Source organism: Lepidochelys kempii, chromosome 2 (genome assembly GCF_965140265.1).
Source record: "Lepidochelys kempii isolate rLepKem1 chromosome 2, rLepKem1.hap2, whole genome shotgun sequence".
NCBI classification, from domain to species: domain Eukaryota; kingdom Metazoa; phylum Chordata; order Testudines; family Cheloniidae; genus Lepidochelys; species Lepidochelys kempii.
In genome coordinates this window covers 238,437,382-238,454,014 of record NC_133257.1, presented here as the reverse complement: position 1 = coordinate 238,454,014, position 16,633 = coordinate 238,437,382, and the positions used below count along the sequence as shown (strand labels likewise).

The following is a 16,633-nucleotide window of genomic DNA, read 5'->3' as shown; positions in this document are numbered from 1 at the left end:
CTGTGTAGGTAGATGAATACAAAATATATTTATGTAAATTAAATACAATAAATAAAGAGGAGGAGGGACAGTTAGTCAAGAACAGAACAAAGTAATCAGCCTTAGCTGCAACAGGGAAAATTAAGGTTAGGAGGGGGAAAACCCCCCAAAGAAAAAAATTAATCTTTTCAAACAGTTCAGCAATGGAATAACCTGACAAGGGAAAAATGTGGACTCACCACTACATGACATTCAGAGATATTCCTGAAAGAGGATGTCAGCACTAACAGTCACTTCTGCCACTCTGCAGGAGGATGGATTTTACAGGAGAACAGATTTCAAGACTTCCTGCAATTTTATTCTGAATGTTAATGTCATCTCATAATAGCTTTTTTAAAAAGAAAACTATTGTCTTCTACAAAAAAGTCACAAGGAAGTTTCAGACAAAATATATATATTTAAAGATTCTTTACAATAAGTCAGGAAACATAGAAGCTTTTATACAGTTTATTATTTAGATCAATTCTCAGCTCCCTACAGCTCAGAAATCCCTGGTGACAGTGTGTACAACTTCTAATTTTTGCTTTCATAACTTTAAAGCAAACAATACATTGAGTGTATTTTACTCTGTGCAAATACGACAACTTTTGGAATCCTTCAGAGGAAATATCCAAGATTCTGTTTGCAGAGATCCTCTCTCAAAAGATGATTAATGAAAGTTTGCTTAAGATAAAGTGCTCCTGTCCAGCAGAACCCAAAGGCCTTTGAGAGTTTTCCTAGTAAGTTTAGCTCAGATTTAAAAAAAAAGTTGGTCATACAAATTCCAGCTTTCCATGCCCGCTGTACATTCCCCAGTGGACTAATGAAAGAATTTTATCATTGCTGAGGTCTGTCTGTCTCATTTTATCACAGCTCATGCAGCAGTTCTCGTGACCAGTTACTGGCACCATGCATTCCAAGTCTAACTTTGCCACCTGTCCTTTCTTCGAATGATGTCCATGAAAACTGTAGTGCAAACGGGAGAGCATCTGCTGTCGTTGATCTTGCAGTCTTTTGTTTTCACTCCTGAGCATCCGCAAAGCTAGCATGATAAGCAGCACTAAGATCAGCCCACCAGCTATGGGAACAGCAATTACAGCTGCTCTGAACCACAATTCTTTTGAAGAGGTCAACTCCTGAACCTTTGTGATGAGATTTCTGCTGTTGTCATGCTGATATCTGCTCCCCTGTCCTGCAAAAAGTTAAACAAAGATGTCAACTTTATTTCAGTCTCAACTAAACAATTGTTTCAAATTTAACAATTCCTTAAACCACACATTAAAAGCTGCTGCTGGTAATCATTTAACATCACACTGGAAAGTATCTACAAATAGTACTTCTACAAATTGATCTGAACCATTTCTAAAACAAGTTAAGATAATGTATTTTTATTACATTGGCAGTTGATCTAATATGAATGAGTACCACTGTACAATTGCCTCTTAGAAATGTTGAGAAGCAGGCATGACAGGCAGACATCTAATGCTAATGCAGACATAAAAGCTACTCAGCTTTTAGAGATACATCTCTGCATCCCGCCACATGCTTCTCCCTCTGGTATCTCTAATTACATTAACAACAAAGTCAATAGCAGACATACAAGGTCTTGGCTGTCACAAGCCTATAGATCAGAGAAGACATTTAGTTGAAACTGCTTTCTCTACCTGAGGTCTCACCCTTGGGAGGAGAGAGAACATCATGCAGTCCTCTATAATTGCACATATCTTCATGACAGCATTCCAATGTGGGCATGGTGGTGCCAGAGTGGTTTTGTGCCTGTTTAGCTTGGCAGATGTCAGCTGTGTTTGCAATAGAGTCCAAGCAGCCATGAGTAAGTGGGGAATTCGTGTTCTGAGGGTCAAGCAGTCTGGAGAAGCAGGCATTAAGCTCAGATTTGCACATATAGCCAGTTGCAACACAATGCGCAGCATCACAGTAGCATCTAATTTCACCTAAAAAAAAGTCAAGTATTTTATTCCTAGTTAGTACAGAAACTCACTTGCTACCTCACAAATTAACAGTGGGCGATTACAAAATGCACAAACTCAAGGGTACAAACTTCTGGTCACTGTAGATTGTAAACCCTGCAGAGCAGGGCTTGTCTGTTTTTGGTTTTTGTATAGTATCTACCACCCTGGGACCCTAATCCCAGTGGCGCCTTTGGGCACTAGCCCAATACCAATATTTACTACTACGATATACTTTATTAAAGCTGAGTATATATTAAAGCAGGAATAACTGAAATGTCACACTTCAAACTTCTCATTAAGACTAGGGTTTTTTGGGTCATACTGCTAGATAAGACATACATAACCACATCCGCATAATAGCTAGGTATTTTTACTACTTACTAAACATGAGCATTCGACAGGTGATCAAATCCATCCTTATTTAAGAGGCACGATCTCCTCACCCCCACCCCACCCCCCAAAGCTAGTTTGAAATAGCATTGCTACAGTGTTTTAAAATTTAAATCATTACTGTTGATGGTTGATCATTCTAAGGTTTTTTGATTTTGGCACATTTAATTGGAACTGCAGAACTGTTTGCTATCTCTCAGGGCTATGCCAAGGTTTAAGAGCTTTAGCTAACACCTTATAAAGCTATCAGCTAGAACCATTAGAATCTAGAAATGGCAAGTCAGGAAGATTTTTACTATATGAAATTGGGCATCTATTGTGCTCTCTTCAGAAAAGGAACTTTTTCTATGAGGAGCTTTTCATGCAACAGGGCTTTTTAAAGTCAGTTTTATAAAACAGGAACTGTGCAGTTTACAATTAGTGGTTTGTTTGCCAAAGTCAATTTTTCAACCCAAATGGAAAATCATAAGAAGGGGTGTGCTTCTGCAAGGCTGAAATCGCCTCCCCCAAAACCCCTAGTTTTTGCAGGCAATCCAACATGTGGTCAAAAAAGGGGAAACGTTTAGACTGAAAGTCTTCTTCTACTGGTTATATAAAAACAATCTCTCATGAAACCTCAAAAATTTCTGAAGGGAAGCGCTAAAAGTTCGTAATAAAATGCTTCATTTTGTGCTCTCCAAACCACGGTCATGATTATATACATCTTGTACTGTCAGGAAAATGTATTCTTTCTAGGCAAGTCATAACTCAACCTATTTCAATATGCCAGCAGTTCAGAGAATTAGAGGACAGCAGACTGACTCTGGAGCCATCATTACAAGTGGGGATTTACTTAGACTTTCAATTCAGTTAGTTGGAGTACTTCCTACCACAGAGGCAGTGAGTGAGCCTTTAAAAGTCAGTTGAATTATCAGACTTCTGCACAGGTTTATTTTCAGAGTATGTTTTCTAATGCAAGAACTGCCTTTTAAATATCCCCTCCCCCTTCGTATGGCCAGGAGAGGACTCAGTCAAATTAACTTCCAGGCTTCAGCCCATCTAGGCTCAGCTCTCCTGGTAATGCTGCTGCAGAGGCTCTGGACCCTGAAGTCCCTGCTGCCCTTTAATAACTCTGCTTAATAGAAGCCAAATGACAGAGCACCTCTCTCCCCAGTCTGCATTAGCTCCCTTGGGCCTTTAGGCTAAGGAGCCCAACTTTCCTTAGTTTCATAAAAGTCTCCCTTCCAATAAATTCGTGAACAGCTTTTCTCTGCTTTCTTATGTACAATCACTGAGCTTGCTACTTTTTTCCCCTGCAAAAAGGGTCTATGACAGCTACTATTCCGTTAGAGCACATTAATAAAAAAATGCAAACAAAGAACAAAGTTGACTCTCCTTCACTGCTCTAAGCTCAGCATGGGGAGGAAAATGAAACAATAAGCATACTTCTATTTTAACTGTTTATATGACCCTGTTTAAAATTCTACATTTTACTGACCTAAGACAGTCTTATAAACAAAATCTGACAAGCTAGTCATCGGGTTATTACAACTCCATTTTAATTAAAGCCACATTTTTGTTAGAACAGAATGGACTTTGTATTACTGTATTAAAACTGTATTTCTGTCAATTCATAAAGTTTCTTCCTGTGCTATGCAAAAAGGCCAGAAAGGGTATTTGGTATTTTGAAACAGAACAATGCCCTTCTGTTCTCTCCTCTTTCTTGTTACTGTATATAGCTATTAAAGAAAAATGTCTGCTTTTAGTCAAGATGGCTACAGGAGAGACTGCAGGCTTCTCTTAAAGCTTTTGAAGTCAGCAGCAGCCAGAAGTCTATGATCCCCTAATTATATCATTATCAGGCACATAGTTTCAGTATCTGTGACTTCACATCACTCAGTCACTCCCTGTTCTGCCTGCCTTTGATGGGGCCAGGCAGCTTCCCTCTGCATGCTGCAAGGGCTGTTATTTAGGGTTAATTACACCTTTACTTCCAAAATAAATAAATATGGTAGCACATCATCACTGTGCTAGTTTATCCTTTAACCTCCTCTGTGAATCTTGGCAATTATAGGGAGCCAAAAAGGTGACCTTTCCTCCTTAAAAAAAAAGGACCCACTAAGCAGTCACTGAACTCTATGGAGACAGTGTTAATTTAATTTAAGTGTGTTTAAACTACATACCTATTTACCGGAATGTAGCATTTGCAACAAGACGTTAAACACATCTCTAATCCACTACTAGTTTTAAAAGGATTAGAAAAAGAGGGTGGGGGGCCGGAATCAATTCCCTCTGATGTACTTTCCTTGGGTTTGTGTTTTTTTTTAATAAACACTTGGGGGAGGCAAGACTATCCGCCCTACAGTAAAACCACGCCAGGGCTCCAAAAGGGGCAGTGTGTCTCTAAGATGGCCCGGCTCCATGGCTGGAAGCGTTCAGAAGTTCATTGAAGGCAGACTAACAAAAACATTTTGACAACCGCTTGCCCTTAAGGTCTGACTTACATCAATGAACGGGGGAAAGCCTCTAGCAGCGGGCGGGGGGAACCAAGTACCGCTCCTTCCAAGAGGCGAGCTTGTCCTAGCCTGCGAGGCTCAGCAGGGAGGAATATTACACGCCAACAAAGGCTTGGCAGTGGGCTTCAAAGCCAGCTCGGAGCCCTCTGCATGGAGCTCCCAGCGCAGCCTGGGAGAGGAAACCCACGTTCAAGGGAGCCTCCAAGGAGGGAGTGCGGGGCTGGGGGGAGGCTGCGCCCTCTGGCACTGGGGGCTCAGAGCTACCCCCGCAGCACCACACGCTGCCCCCCCCCCCCCGAGCACGCCCGCACCTTCCAGCCCCCGCAACTCAACCAGCCCCTTCTAGTCTCACTCCTCCCTGCAGCCCGGGGCTATTGCCACCCCAACAGCCGCCACCGCACCCCCGTGACGCCGCGCGCAGCTCTAACGACTCCCCGCACCCCCGGGTCCCCCAGTCGCTCGCTCCCGGCACCGCCACGGAGCTGCCCCCGCTCGCCCCAGCGCCGCCCCCGGCCCCCTCACCTCTGGTCAGCAGGATGGCCATGGCGCACAGCTCCAGTTGCAGCCAGATGAAGCTGTAGCTAGAATGGCGATCCATTTAACCGCCCCGCCCGGACCCGCCCCGCCCGGCCGCTCGAGGTGCCCTCCAGGGCTCGCTTAAGCTCGCAGCGCCGCACTCGAGGGACTCCAGCTGCCCGCGGCTGTCTGCGCCCCGCGCCCCGCCAGCGCAGCCCAGCTGATCACACGCCGCGGCCGCCGCTCTCCAGCCACAGCTGCCGCCGCATGCGGGAGCACGGCGAGCCCGCAGCTCTGCCCGGCCAGGGCGCCCCCGCCTCCGGCAAGCGAGACACGCGCCGCGCCGCGGGCCGAGCTCGCCGCTCCCGCAGCCACCGACTCGGGCTCTGACCCAGGCAAGCAGTGAGCGAGCCCAACGCTGTAAATAGCGCGGCGCCGGCCGAGCCTGCCCCGCCGCCCGCCCCTCGCCCCGCCCAGCCCCCGCCCCTCGCCCCGCCCAGCCCCGCCCCCAGCGCCGCTCTCGTAGGTTCCGCTCCCCTGCCACTCACAGCAGCCGGGCCGGGCTGCGCCTGGGATTGGCTGGCAGCCTGCGGCCGCCCCGCCCCCCCCCTCCGGCTTGCGAATGGCCCGGGGGGGGATCCGCGATTCATGCCCAGGGCAGCGAGGGGCGGGGCGGAGGCAGAGCGCCCGGGTGTCCCCGCAGGACAGAGCCGTCTCCGCGGAACGCAGCGCGCCCCCCTCGCCCGCGTTCGCAGCCGCCTCGCAGCCCGCCTGGGGCTCCCCCCACACACACACCCCCCCCGGAGTGTTTCTAATCCAACACTTCCCCCCCGCCCGCCCCGCCGTGGTGCTCAGGGCCCCGATCCGCCAGCGCGTAAGACCCACACTGTCGGGGGACACTTGCCCAAACCCAGCCCTGCCTCGCCCGAGGGGGAATGGGCCGTGAGGACCGAGCCGTTCACGGGGTGCGGGGGAGCGCCAGTACGGGCTGGCCCGGAGAGCCACAAGCGATCGGCAGAGCCAGGGCTGCGCAGAACAGACACGGCAAACCAGCCCCCCGGGGTTGGACGGGAGCGTATCGTTTTCATCTGTTCTGTATTTATTTTTTCGTGATCAATACAGCCCCGGCAGACAGACGGTTGGCTGCAAGGAGCCGGGCTGCTTGTTGGGCTAGATGGAGTGGGAGTAGCCGGCAAAAGACACTTAGCGAAAATTAGCAAATCCAAAAGCACCAGGCGCCAGTGAGACGACACAGACAGAGACTGACACTCAATTATCCTCCAAACAATCCCAGGCAAACACACAGGCTCGGCCTGATCAATATCAGCCCCGAAGTGATCTCCTTAGTGAGATGCTAATTCATTTATTAGTACATTGCCTGAACTCCGCAAAGCCGCGCCCACCAAAGCAGCTTTGCTCTCCGGGATTCCCACCCACCCCTGGAAAACTCTGAAATGTTATAGAATCAAACCCTATACTGTAGATACATCTACTGGGAGACTTTAACTGTATGTATTGATTTACACACTTCATACTGTAACGACTTTATGCACTTACAATACTTCCGTCACAGTGATTTAGGCGCCACATTTCATGTTTAGGCGCCGTGTGCCAACGTGGGACTATGGATCTTTTGAGTAGAACACAGTACACTCGGGAGAGATCACCCAGCTCATCTGCACGCGTGATTAAGGGGTATGCAGGAGCTAACACAGAGGGGGATGGTTCAGGAGCACAGAAAAGAGAACCTTGAACAGAAAAATTGTGAAAATTGAAAAAGTGAATTAATAGACATTGCCCTACATTTCATTCCACTAGTTCCAAGAAGAGGGAGCTCCCGGGACTGTACCATAGGTAATGCAGATGATTATAAGTATTACAGTATATTTATGATTCACTACCATTAGTTGCATCTCTCTAGGATGTTCCTTTTAGAACTCAAACATTTGTTCATTTTAAATTCCAGTGTTTCCAACAAGATGGTCTAAAGATGAAGGAGGGGCGTTTTCAGGCGAAATCAAGGACAGATAAGGGGAGGGATGCTTAGCACGTTTCATGTAAAGAGGATACGGGTAGTCAGGTCTGGCAGGGTGGAGCGGGTACAGAGCTGGGACTCATGAAACCTTTCCATTCATGGCTTTGCCACTGACCTGCTGCTTGAGTTGGGCAAGTCACTTCACCTCCCTGTACCTCTTAAGGCAGGTGGGGCTCCTCTACAGTGACAGAAGGAGAAGGAAAACTCCAGTTTCAAATCAAAACCGCCAAGTCTGGCCAGCAGTGTTTGTAAAAGGTTGTGCCAGTCACACTTGCTGCTCTTTGCTTTATAAACAGAAAGCCATATTCAATGAATAATTAACAAATCTGTTTGCTTGATGGCAAACAAAATTTAATGCAAAATTAAAACCAAATGGCTTAATCTCCAGTTTCTGTGTTGAAGGCCCACGCTAACCAGGCTGCAGAGGAGAATTCAGCACTGAAATAATTTTAACTCACCTTTTAACAAATTCCTTTCCTCCTTTGGCACTTTCTCTAGAAAGCAGACATTCTATGACAACCAACGTGGATACCAGAAATGTCATTGCATCAAGCTTTTTAAAAGGCTAGTGAGAAACCTATGTTTGTCCTTCATGTCCCTCACAGCTAAGAAACAAATCTTATTTCTATTAAATCAGAATTTTGCTACTGCCAGGTATTAGGAAGAAACATTCCCCAGAGACTGGTTATTTCATAATTGTCCACTGAGATTTCTTGCACCTTTCTCTGAAGTGTCTAGTGCCAGCCATTGTCAGACAGGATGCTGGTCTAGGTGGACTACTATTCTGATCTGATGGGCAGCATTGCTGTAGCCATGTTGGTCCCAGGATATTAGAGAGACAAGGAGGTGAAGTAACACCTTCTTGGACCAGCTTCTGTTGGTGATAGAGACAAGCTTCCAAGCTTACAGAGAGCTCAGGTCCTGAATAAAAGCTCTTTGAAAGCTCAAAAGCTGGTCTCTCTCACCAACAGAAGCTGGTCCAATAAAATATTACCTCACCCACCTTGTCTCTCTGATCTGGTATGACAGTTGCCACGTTTCATGTGATTTCAATGGGAGCAGCAGCAGGCCCTGGCTAGTGCATTCAACAAATATAGCTGCAATTAACTCGCTTTCCCTTTTTGCCAGCTACATTTTTACACAGATGCTGGAAAAGGAGGTTATAATAAGAAATTACCTTCAACCATGAGGTCATATCTTTTCTGTAAAGAAATACTATAGCACACATTGAGTTTGGATAGTTTTCCTTCACATATTGTTCTGAAGGCTGCCTCGCTGTTGAAATATATTTACTAACTTTATTTTCTATTATCATTACATTTTATAACCCCTGATTTCTACAGGATTTGCACACTGACTGTTTTGTTCCCCGTTTATTGGCTCTAAATATTTGGTTTTACAGCTCATGCAAGTATGCCGGATGATACATGTATAATAAGCTAATGGCAAAATTTACTTCTGACCTCTAAATTTGAAATGATCTGTAAGACCTTAAAAATGTTTTAAATTCAGGATATAATACCATGTGCAAGAGAGTCAGTCCTCCCCTGAAAGAGAAGGAGGAAATATGAAATATCAGACTGAGCTCACTCAAATTTTCTTTAGCAATAGGGGACAAACTGAATCTAAAACTAATTATAATGGTTTTATTGAAACTCTCTTGTGATTTACATAGGTGTAATGTGTTGTACCACAACCTTTACAGTTTTGCGGCACATATTTGAGATGTACCACAAAGTTATTTTCTAATGTTTGTTTCTGTTTAGAAATTACAACTCGCCAAGGTCCACGATGCCACATCACCCACTGATGGATTTACAACTGAAGCAATGTGCTGCTGGTGCCTTTTATTTGCACACTTAGGAAAATCTCAATTTGCCAAAGTAATTTATAATCTTCTAGCTCAGCATTTCCTCTGTGTTCGCAGAGCTGATGACAAGTGTATTTAGCAGGCGTCACTGTCGTGTGTGGCACGTATGCTCTGGAGTTGGTTTGTGTTTATTAAGTCGCATTGTTGCACTAAAGTAATATGAGAGACTATTTCTGAATATTACAAATGTTCTGTCATACTGAACAGGCATAGACTCTAATATCTTGTCTAGAGGGCAATGTGTTTGAAATCAATTTTAAGAGGCAAAATTTCCTCAAGAGCTGTCATGTTTGAGTTGTGATCTAAAACACGTCACCTTCTGTTTTCAAGCCATACAGATGTTTGAAGTGCCACAGCTGGGAGGGACTTGCAGGGTGCAAGTACTACTCCCCAATCTTGGCTCCCTAGAAACCTGTGGAGTTCATTCTCCAGGGGATCCCCTCTGACTTGAGCCGTGGAGAGATGTGGGCAGGTGACAAGAGGCATGGCGTTTGACTTACTCATGACTACCACGTTTCCTCCTCCACTCTGATTACTTGCACAAGCATTCTGCATAGGAAGCTGTGCAGGGTTTGCGTGGGGTCCCATGACGGACCATACTCAAACAAAATAATTCAGCTTTTGCAACACTAGTTTGCTTCTGTTTTAGAGGCAAAAGCAAACAGGGACAGACTTGGCCCATAAAAGGGACAGGAGACAGGCCCAGCGCAAACCAACAATAATGATATGTTCTGCAACAAGAAGGAATGTGAGATAATAACTACAAGGAACCAGCAAGCAATGCACCCAAGGCCTGAGGCAGCATGAGGAGGTGTCTGTAACAATCATGAGAGAGCAGCCTGGAGCCTTAACTTGTAATGACTATGTAGCCCACATATCAAAAGGCTCTCCCACCAACACACACAACTACAAACACAATGAAGCCCTTTGAAATGAATACTGAATAAAAGAATAACATGGTTTCAAAATAAACCTCCAGTGCACCTCAAGGTAAAATATACTAGAAATCTGACCTGATAAGCGTCTCTGCCTGTCAAAGGAATACATTCCATCTGGACCAACTCAGGAGGATATGCAGAGACATTGCAATTGTAAATACAGGGATACCAATCAAAGGAACAGGCCCGTTCAGAAAAGCGTCACAAATCTTATGAACTGTGTTTGGGTTTTTTATATTGTTTTGTAGGCTGATAACTTCAGCCCCAAGTTTCAGCCAGGGGTGTTTAAAAACAGCCATCATATAAAGCAATGATTAGTTCAAAATAAGCCCCTAGAAGTTTTGAATAACTTAAAATTTTGAAGCCCCTTGACAGACCCAAAGATCCTCCTTGTACACACAGTAGCCCAGCCCAGGCCCTGCTTTCCCTTACCCTTGTCCTCAGATTCAGAAGAAGGCCCAGTATCTTCCATCAGGAGCATCTGGACAGCTCAGTCTAAGGTGGGATCTCACTTTCATCTTGGGAGGGGCTCCCAAGTGACCATATCCCATACTCTTGTGTTGTGCAAACAGCCTGCCCTCTCTCTTTAATTTTAGCAATCTCATAGCTTTCAAATCTAGTGCCATCTGGCATTTACATCCCAGAGAGCACTGCCCTGTTATGAAATTCCGTCCCACAATTTGTACAGGTATTATTCCAATCCTTTTCGGTAGCTTTGCTTCCTGCAAGACCTGACTATTGGAAGATGACAGAGGTGATAAGGAAAGCTGGAACCACCTGACCAAAGAGAAAAGCAAAGCAAATGAATAAAGACAAAGAACGGACATTGTATTTTTTTTTTACTTGACAGTGTTTCCAGATTACATCTCTGATTCCAGGAGAAACTGCCCTTCCTTCCTTTTCTACATTTGGAACTGAAAGACCTCAAGAAAGTTCAGCTTCTTCAATATCCTCCCTTCTGCCTTTCATTATAAAACAGTTGCAGTGCTATTACCTATTTCTGCTGCTCCCTAGCAAGTATTTGCCACTAGAACCTATAAGCAGCCTTGAAACCTGACTAAATAAAGCTACAATGAAATTTCAGTCTGCACGTGCCCCTTGTTTATTTTGGGTTTAAATGAGCATCTCCTGAAAAGTGCTTTCCAGTTGGAAATTACTCCCTCATCCAGCAGCATTTGACATTACAATACCCTCCTGGTCATTTTTTAAACTTACTGAGTATTGGCAATTTTCCACTGTTAGCCCAAATAATTGGGCTTAACCTTTCGGTCTAACTTTATGAAATAGAGATTGTGTCTACACAGTATTGTGTATTTGTTTGAGATGAAAAATAAAGCATATTCAAAGTGACAAAATAAATTGATAGTTGCAGTTTACTATAAACCTGCTAACATTCATCATCTGTCTTTTCATTATTATTGCAGCACTGCCTCAGAGTAAGTTGCATTCCTACCTATCCAAATACAATATTTCCTTATTTATCTGCATGAGCCACAGCTGCATTTGCCCGTATTGCAACATAAGACATTCATTTCATCAACAGAGAAGGATTACTATTGTATTTGGCTGATTAAAATTAGCAGCAGAAAGCAAACAGTAAACAAACTGTACCCTTTCCTTTCTCTGCTGTGAAATGATTTTTTGGGCTGGAAATCTCATCTATGCTGGATACTGAAAGTAAAGAAAACCGCTTGAGAAATGCTTAAAGAATCACCGGTGCAGCATTTATTGGATTACTACCTCTGATAACTGCTTTGGGCAATTTTTTGCTGTTGTAACATATTACACAGAACCAGGAGGCCACTACATGCAACTTCTGTCACAACAGGAAAAGACAGCCTGGCCCAGCTGCCAAAGCAGAGATGCTCACTTATTCTCCAAAATCCTCCTTTCCCATTGAAGAATCTCTAGTCCATGCCCTTGTCATGTCTCACCTAAACTATTGCAACTTTCTACTTTCTGCCACCTCCAGTCAGTCCATACAACACTGCAACCAAAGTCACTTCCCTTCTTTTCTGATCCTGTTACCACCACTCCCCTTCCCATCCCTGCTAACTCCTTACGGTTGCCCACTCCTATATCTCAGCCCTTGTTTCCTAGCACACCGCCCTCCCACAAATGCCATCTGCTCTTAACTTCTCCCACCTCACCAAATCCTTTGTCTCCCCCTAATGGCAATTCTATGCTATCACAATGCTTGGAACATTTCTGTGCACTCTACTCCAGGCCTAGGCTAAAAATCTCACTTTCGTCCACTTATAAATATAAGTAAAATTACCATAGACAATTGTAACAATGCATTTATAGTTAAATAAAATAATCAAAACACCTTCAAACCCTGGAACCAACAAGAAGGCTGCACAAAATAAACAATCCAGCTCACATGGCTTGATGTCATGTTTTCCCTTTCTTTTCTCCTGCATATGGTCTAAGGCCTTACCCTGCAAAGCCCTACTCATATGATGTCAGTGGGGCTAATCACATGAGCAAGGATATGGTTATTATCCTCTTATTATTCCAACTAGGTGCAAGGAGTGGCAGTGTAGGGCAGTTCTGGCTCCAGGCCAACCCTACGACTCAAGCAGTGCATAGTGGCCAATGATAATTGTGCCCTAGCTATTTTTTTAAGGATGACTGAGTTTCATGTGGTACACGCTAGAGAATTTGTGTCTGATCCTGCAAGATGCTGAGGACTCACTTTCCAGCTCACCCCCTGTCCTGCTCCGTACCTCACAGGATCAGGCCCTTCATGTCCTCTATATTTGCCATCCAGATGGCATCAATCACCTCTCCTCATTTCCATTCCACTTAAACTGACGTCATGAGTTATCCTAATAGGAGGTTGCAGAGACTCTTTAAAGCTTCCAGAAAATGAATAATTTGCCTGACGTGCTCATCGATGTACGTTTTCCATTTCAAACTAAAAACGCAACTCGCACCACTCATGCCTCCTTCCTGTCAACAGCTCTGCTTGTGTCCTCCTGGAGGAATCACTGCTGGGAGCTGGGCCAGGAAGCTGGCTAGAGGGAAGCCTGACTGAGGCTGGAAAAAGAGCAGCAGCCTGAGAGATTCCCCCAGGGGGAAATGTAAAACACTGGAGAGCGGCAACAATTATTGCAATTGGAGGTAATGAGGCTGAGGCGCCAGCTCCTGGTCTACTTAGCATCACGCAATACAGAGCGAGAGACACACACACAGGAGACTCCTAGCCCAGCCCCAATTCTCCCTACTGCAACCCAGCCCTACTCACCGTGTTCCCTGCCTGCAGCCTACATCCAACTCTTCCCATTACAGTGCCCGCAGCTGAGCCCCAGATCCTGATTACAGGCTTCCGGGCTGCAGCTCCCCATTCAGCTGCAGCATGGCCACGCACAGGGCAGGGTTCCCGGCCCTGTGTTAATTCATTGGCATTGATTTTGCTCTGGGTTGTGATCACCAAAGAATCCAAACTGAAAGGGAATGGGGAGCCAATTTAGACCCCGTTCTTTATAGGGCTGCAGAATCCTTTCTAGCTCTCTTTAGGTAGTTGTATGTCTCCCGTCACTATAGTATGGGAGCACCTCCCAGTCTGTACTGTATGAATCCTCCCAGCCCCCCTCCCGTGAGGTAGGTATTATGATCAGCTCCATTTTAAAGATGGAGAACCGAGGCACAGAGTGTCTAGCCCAAGGTCACACTGCAAGCCTCTGGCAGAGAAGAGAATGGAACCCCAGTCTCCAAGGGCCCAGGCTAATCCCCTGACCAGTGCACCATGCTTCCTCTCTGCACCTTTGGGGTCACAGAACCTACCCCTTCTGCCTGCCTCCCCCAACCTTGTTCCCCAACTATTTATCTGGGGCTTGGGGAAGGCTGTCAGTTGATATATGTCAGGAGCAGAGGCCTAGGAAAATGGATTTTGCTGGCCTGGGAATTTATTTTGTGACACCAAATGCATCAGTATCTGCATATTACCTTATCAATGAAACTGCCGTTCAGGTAATAGTGCTGAGATCACAGCTGATCTTACTCCAATCTCAAGAGAAGAGGTGTTTGTTTTTCCACTCTCAATGATTCTTTATCATGCACAGAGAAGCCCTCAAAGTTTTGATTTAAAAGAGGAATTTTTCTGCTTGTTTTTTTACATTAAATATCAGGGGGGAGGGGTGTGGTTCTGCCCTCCCACCAATTTTATGTCAACTCACCTTCTTTGATATCAGTGCAGTTACTCCTCATTGATTCCAACAGGAGACGTTTCTAGGTCTCGAGTTTTCTTTTGTGCAGGACCCTTAGTAGGAGTGTAGAACTAGGGGGAAATGGAATCACCTGAAAGGCTGCTGTCATTTAATTCTCATTTGAGAGGAGAAGGGTAATTAATCAGACTATAACTTTGTTTTGTTAAATCCCACTTAACTCAAACTCCTGACAAACAGCTGGGAGAACAGCTGTCTATGAAAGTTTATCACTGTCCTGGTCTACACATGAAAATTCACACCCCTGAGAGACATAGTTAAGCCAACCTAAGCCCCAGTGTAGGCACTACTAAGCTGATAGAAGAATTCTAGCTTTCGCCTTTCGAGGAAGTGGATTTACTATAGCGACAGAAAAACCCTTACGTCACTGGAGCAAGTGTCTACACTATAGCACTATGGTGGCATAGCTGCAGCCCCATAGCAATACTTGTAGCCATAGGGCTGGTCTACACTGAAAACTCGTATGGTCATAGCTATATCTCTCAGGGTGTGAAAAATCTACACCCCGAGAGATGTAGTTATGCTCACCTAGCCCCCCACATAGAAAGCACTAGATCAACAGAAGAATTCTTCCATCAACCCAGCTACTGCTTCTTGGGATGGTGGATTAAATACAGCAATGGAAGAAAGTAATGTCTATGCAGAAGTGTTACAGCAATGCATCTGCAGCTATGGCACATAGCTCAGTGGTTTGAGCATTGGCCTGCTAAACCCAGGGTTATGAGTTCAATCCTTGAGGGGGCCATTTAGAGATCTGGGGCAAAAATTGGGGATTGGTCCTGCTTTGAGCAGCAGGTTGGACTAGATGACCTCCTGAGGTCCCTTCCAACCCTGATATTCTATGATCCTGTTCGTATCATTTTAAGTGTGGACATAGCCTTAGCCTTAATCTCTACTTCAGCAGAAAAAGCTACAGCTCAGATATCAGCCTGTTGTGATGACACATTCTTCTTCTAGCTCTCCAAAGATTCCTCCAGCAAGTACAGGGAATTTAAGACTTGACATTACTGATATATCTAAAGTAAAGAATAAGCAGATTTTGTAACATTATGAGGTTCTCCTGTCGAAGGATCAATAAAAGACCCAAAGAAAAACTCCTTCGTAGTTGACCGTTAAGACTCTGTTTGTGTTTCCATTAGAAGTTCCTAATTTATAACCACAACTAATAAACTTTGCCGCATAAGCTCTTGTGTATTGAAAACGGTATTAAAATTACAAGCTATCATTTTAAATTCTCTGGTGTTTCGTGGTTCTGCTTGCAGGCTGAGGGGCTCTGTAGGGAAGTATGCAAGCTGGGTCTTCAGCGGTCAGTCTGCAAAAAGCAAGCCTAGCACAAAGTGACTTGAGTTGAATCTCTCTGCCCTAAGTAGCGGCCTGCTTTGTCTCACTCTTTTTTTTTTTTTTTTTTGTTATTGTATACTACGGTTCTGGATTCAAAGAAATAAAGTAGTATTACATTGCAAACTTTCAGAAAGAGTATTTTATGTTTTTACCTGGCTTTTCTGTTTGTAGTCCATGAACATAACAGGTCTTAGTTCACAAGGTTTTAGTTTATTGGTGTAACACTGAATCTGATTTAAATACTGTAGCTATGGCTGGGAGATGGGCCTGTGCTGTCAAATTTAGATCCCTAGATTTCCAACCCACCAAAAGTTTGGGCATGGTTGGATCCAGGGTTTTGGCTGAGACAATATGTAATTATTTTTTAAGTTATAAAAATGCGAAACATATTAGCTGTTCTGGGGTCTCCTCTAACTGAGAACTAGTTTTGATTAAAAATATGAATTTTTTTGCCACTTTATTGTCGCCTAAGCGTATTGTGTTAGACAGTGTGAAGCGCTGAAAAGCAACTTAACAAAAGAGGTATTCATATTGAATTTCCTGGCTTTTTGTGGGTTTAAGTCAAATCTTTAATACTACCTGACTGTATTTGTAAGGGAGACAGATAATGGTCTTAAATGTATTGGCAGCTTAATCTTACAGTAGCACTTTGAGGCCCCAACCAGTCTCATTGTGCCAGGAGCTGTGCCAATTTATGGAGAGTCCCAGCCCCAAAGCTCTTACAATCAAGAAAGACAGAGGGCTGGGGGAGGAAGGCAGAGATTACAATGACCCCGTGACCAGATGTGGAATTTAGAAAGCTCAGGCACAGTGACGGAGCTTCAGCGAAGA

The 16,633-nt window shown here is 44.7% G+C and overlaps 1 protein-coding gene across 2 annotated transcripts; it reads right to left on the bottom strand.

Annotated features, from left to right (window-relative positions):
* Window positions 1–416: 416 nt before the first annotated feature.
* On the bottom strand, window positions 417–5,779 carry BAMBI (BMP and activin membrane bound inhibitor). Of its 2 annotated transcripts, none has more exons than XM_073334359.1 (3): window positions 5,396–5,779; window positions 1,683–1,970; window positions 417–1,210 (listed from the first exon to the last, which is right to left on the bottom strand). In XM_073334359.1, exons 1-3 carry the CDS (start codon window positions 5,469–5,471, stop codon window positions 792–794), a joined length of 783 nt encoding a protein of 260 aa, XP_073190460.1. In that variant the 5' UTR covers window positions 5,472–5,779; the 3' UTR covers window positions 417–791. The 2 variants fall into 2 exon arrangements, with proteins under 2 accessions (XP_073190460.1, XP_073190462.1); XM_073334361.1 differs by having other exon boundaries at window positions 1,695–1,970.
* Between the last annotated feature and the right edge of the window lie 10,854 nt (window positions 5,780–16,633).

What these genes read in the sequence shown, in the direction of transcription:
- BAMBI (XM_073334359.1), bottom strand. Translation starts at nt 5,471, where the DNA reads ATGGATCGCCATTCTAGCTACAGCTTCATCTGGCTGCAACTGGAGCTG. An exon ending in GGCCATCCTGCTGACCAGAG is followed by an intron (nt 1,971 to 5,395) that starts GTGAGGGGGCCG and finishes ACTTTTTTTTAG; the next exon opens with GTGAAATTAGATGCTACTGT. An exon ending in TCCCAAGGGTGAGACCTCAG is followed by an intron (nt 1,211 to 1,682) that starts GTAGAGAAAGCA and finishes AACTTTTTGCAG; the next exon opens with GACAGGGGAGCAGATATCAG.